Source organism: Triticum urartu, chromosome 6A (assembly GCF_056163025.1).
Source record: "Triticum urartu cultivar PI428250 chromosome 6A, HENAU_Tu73, whole genome shotgun sequence".
NCBI classification, from domain to species: Eukaryota; Viridiplantae; Streptophyta; class Magnoliopsida; order Poales; family Poaceae; genus Triticum; species Triticum urartu.
Genome location: NC_141878.1, coordinates 580,057,035 through 580,061,191, shown reverse-complemented (window position 1 = coordinate 580,061,191; position 4,157 = coordinate 580,057,035). Strand labels below are relative to the sequence as shown.

General features: G+C 45.1%; 1 protein-coding gene across 1 annotated transcript; it reads left to right on the top strand.

The window, feature by feature from the left end:
• The first annotated feature begins 238 nt into the window (after nucleotides 1-238).
• LOC125512965 (cinnamoyl-CoA reductase 1-like) lies at nucleotides 239-1,529 on the top strand. The gene is made up of 4 exons (XM_087527316.1): nucleotides 239-398; nucleotides 480-634; nucleotides 730-912; nucleotides 999-1,529. Exons 1-4 carry the CDS (start codon nucleotides 251-253, stop codon nucleotides 1,527-1,529), a joined length of 1,017 nt encoding a protein of 338 aa, XP_087383442.1. The 5' UTR covers nucleotides 239-250.
• Nucleotides 1,530-4,157: the final 2,628 nt, after the last annotated feature.

Below are 4,157 nucleotides of genomic sequence, written 5' to 3'. Positions count from 1 at the left end.
TGGCCTGGACATGACATGACACGGTCACGCGAAGTCGATGCATGAGTATGATTTCAGGTTGGATCGATCACGTTAGGGGCTCAACGTGAATCACGTCCGCGTGCAAAAAATAAAATTAGTCGAGATACGCAACGGCGCACGTCTCGTCTTAATAGTTATTGTTGTACTCATGTCTCGTTCTATATATACACGCCATGCTTGCGCCCAATTCAGCATCGACGACGGACAACCACCACTGTCGACCATCACCATGCAGTCCAGCTCCAAAGCGGCCGGCGGTAATGGCGACGAGAAGCACTTGGTTTGCGTGACCGGGGCGGGGAGCTTCATCGGCTCTTGGGTGGTGAAGGAGCTCCTCCTCCGTGGCTACCACGTCAGGGGAACCGCCAGGGATCCCTGTAGGCGCAAGCATTGGTCCATCCAGCTATCTCGCATTTCCATCCCTTTGCTTGACTGATTGCTTCAATTTGTTGGTGAAGCTGACCGCAAGAATGCGCACTTGCTGGCGCTGGATGGCGCCCAGGAGAGGCTCACCCTGTGCCGTGCCAATGTGCTTCACTACGACGGCCTCTCCGACGTGTTCCAAGGATGTCACGGCGTCTTCCACGTCGCCTCCCCGGTCTCCAACGATCCCGTTAGCTCACTGCCTCCTCTGCTCTTCTGAGACCTTAAGATGCGCGCCGCGTAGCATGGACATGGAGCACTTACTTGCCCATGCTGCGCTTGCAGGAGCTCGTGCCGACGGCCGTGGAGGGAACGATGAACGTGATCAACGCGGCGGCGGACGCGGGCGTGCGGCGTGTGGTGTTCACTTCATCCTACGGCGCCGTGCACATGGACCCCAACCGGAGCCCCGACATCGTCCTCGACGAGTCGTGCTGGAGCGACTATGACTACTGCAAACAAACCGGCGTAAGTGTGATCAAGCTCGACTCCATGTGCCCCCATGCATATATCTTTCTCGCCAGTGAACTAAACAAACCAATCCTCGTGCGCAGAACCTGTACTGCTGCGCCAAGATGATGGCGGAGGTCGCGGCGACGGAGGAGGCGGCTAGGAGGGGCCTGGAGCTGGCCGTGGTTGTGCCGGCCGTGACGATCGGTCCTTCCCTACAGCAGACACTCAACTATAGCACCGACCACGTCGCCCGCTTCCTCACGGGCGCCAAGCCGGCCTACCAGAACACCGTCACCGGCTACATTGATGTCCGGGACGTCGCTCGCGCGCACGCTCTCGTCTACGAGCACCCAGACGCCCGCGGCCATCGCTACCTCTGCGTCAGCGCCGTGCTGCACCGCGCCGACTTCGTCGGCCTCCTCAGGGACCTCTACCCGCAGTACCCCGTCACGGCCAAGTGTGAAGACGACGGCAAGCCAACAGCGAGCCCGTACAGGTTCTCGAACCAGAGGCTCAGGGACTTGGGGCTGGAGTTCACTGACATGAGGACAAGCTTCTACGACACTGTGATATGCCTGCAGAGCAGGGGTCATATCCCCGTCATCGTGCCACGTCAGCGTGCATGCTTGTAAAAAATCTAGATTGGTAGAGGAAGAGCTTCTACAGATTTACCACGTCCGCATGCATGCTTGTAAAAAATTTCCTTTGTCATTCTCTGATGCTGTAAACCTTATAATAATGCATCACACTGATGTAGAGGTTGGGGCTTTCAACCTCTTTTTCAAAAAATGAAGGAAATTATAACTAAGAAGCACATATGATAACGTGTGCTTGCAGTTCAAATTTGAAATGTATCCATTAAATACTGAGAAATGCACTTAATGACTTAAATAGATTAAACAGATTCAGAAAAATAGAACAAAAATGACATGGAAGATGAAATGTTGTATGTTGAGCACAGAAAAAGTTTCAAGACAAACCGATGATGAATAAAATGAATTCAAACGTTTGCTTGAGAAAATTAGAATTAATATTTATTTGCATATTATTGATATTTAATTTTATAAAATCTAAACATGTTAAACAGGAAATAAAACTTGTTCTATTAGATATCTATTTATTTTACAAATTTTGAAAAGTCACTTAATTTGGACTTCCAAATAAAAAGTATTGGTATTTAATGATGCATAGATTACTAGTAGAGCGTGCATATATGCATACAGCACTAGCAAGTTGTCCCCTTTTTTATATATTTTAGAATGGTCCGGTTAGTGCGTGTTTGTAGATGCGCACTCCACTAGTAAGCCATGTACTATTACTGTTTCCCGCTTAACACGTCCGCTCGCTTGTTTGGCATCGTCGATTGTGAATTTGTGATTATGCGGCTAGGCAGTGTTATCCCTGAACAATGTGTCCTGAGTGTATTTTAGAATGGTCCTAAGTGTCGATGGATGTCGACCCTGAACAATTCAATCAGAGGCCGGGGTTACAACCTCGTTTATTTGATAAAAGAAAACACCAATCAAATCAGAATTCGTTGGATGGAATATATCAATCTTATGGAACTCGTGTCCTTTTGAAAGTATAATTCTCCAGATTAGTGTGCAATAGAAGCCTGCCCTTTTGAAAATATTATTTTCCAGATTAATGTGCATAGAAGGTACACTGCTCCTGGAACTAGTGGCAAGTTGTATGACTAAGGGATAACGACAATGTGGCAACGTCGCCAAAGCGGTGGGCACCTGCGACTAGTGGCGAATCAAGTCACGTTGTCTTGGGAATCTTCGAACAAAATCAAGTCCGGGGATGCTGATCGGTTGAGAGACTGTTTTCTTAACACACTACAGACGCGCTCATATATATATTATGCACATATACTCACACCTATGAACGCGCGCCCACACATCCTATCATATGGGTATTTTTCGAAGATTGAGCGGCACATCAATTTAAGATTGACAAAGTCGTCACGGACACTTTCATAGTCGACGGAGGAATGTCTTCACCCACTAAACGCACATCATCAAAAGGTTTGAAATAAATTCAGAAAGGTATGATCCTAGGACTTGAACACTGGTGGCAGGTTTGTACGTAGTGGAGAGATTGTTGACATTACAAATTGACAAATGGAGTAGCTCAACTATGGATATTTCAAAAATAATAATTACGGGATTTGTGTTTCAGCTAGGAATATTTTAAAGTAGTGACATTTTCGTTAGGAGCTTATCTTCTTCTTCTTTTGGCGAATTTGGGTTGCTTCAAAACATGTGTCGCTTGGTTTTTCATTATGTAGGGTTAGTTGTATATGTACTCCCTCTGTCCGGGTCCATTATGTTTGTTGCTTCATGGTAGCGCTTCCTCATCTTGTTAAGTGGTGAGCTAACCAATATAGCTAGTAGTTTCATTGCAAGTTTGTCAATGTGGACCTATCCAAGTGGAAAGGGTTACTACTGATGAAACGACCAGTGTTGTTGAAAATATTGCGTATGTTTACCTGGTCAAATTGATCAGTTAGCTTGTTTCCTATCCAGGATTCTATGTTCTTAATATAAAAAATAGGCCACATATACAATGTGAATAAATAATGATTATTGTTAGTGTGTGGTCGTACTAATTTTGTTGGGGAAACAAAATTTGATAATTGTGCACGTACCCATCTGACTAATCTGGGTTGTTTTGAATAACAACCGTCCATGTTGACAGTAACGATGAGTCAGACAAGTTTTCTTTGGACAACTTTCCATCTTAGAGACAGGTTCGTGCGCTTCCATACCTAAGGACTACAAATCATACAAGTGTCAACCATCATATTATGACATTGTCAAACAATTAAATCATACGACCCATACATAACACCTAGTATATCTATATCGCAATTCATTGTTTGGCGAAGGCTCCCTTTCTCATTAAGCATGGAGTCAAGGATCTAGATCCGCCTTTCTAGTATGTTCAGTGCGGCCAATAACATGCATGTTCTACATATTCATTGGGAGAATATCTGAAACATAAAATTAGTTTTCGGCCTTCATATGCAAAATAAATAAATATATGTTAGATCTTTTGTATAGGGTAGTTCCTACCATCTCATGTGCAAAGCTAACATCCCCATGCCAATATCTCATTTTCTATGTTAGGAAGCCCATCAAATTTTAGAAGCTAGACCTTGGTCGATCTTTCAAGATAAACCTTTTCGTCCTTTCTCACATCTTCAAGTTTGTTGGCCCTAAGTAACTCGATGCATGCATTAAGGAGCCAATTAA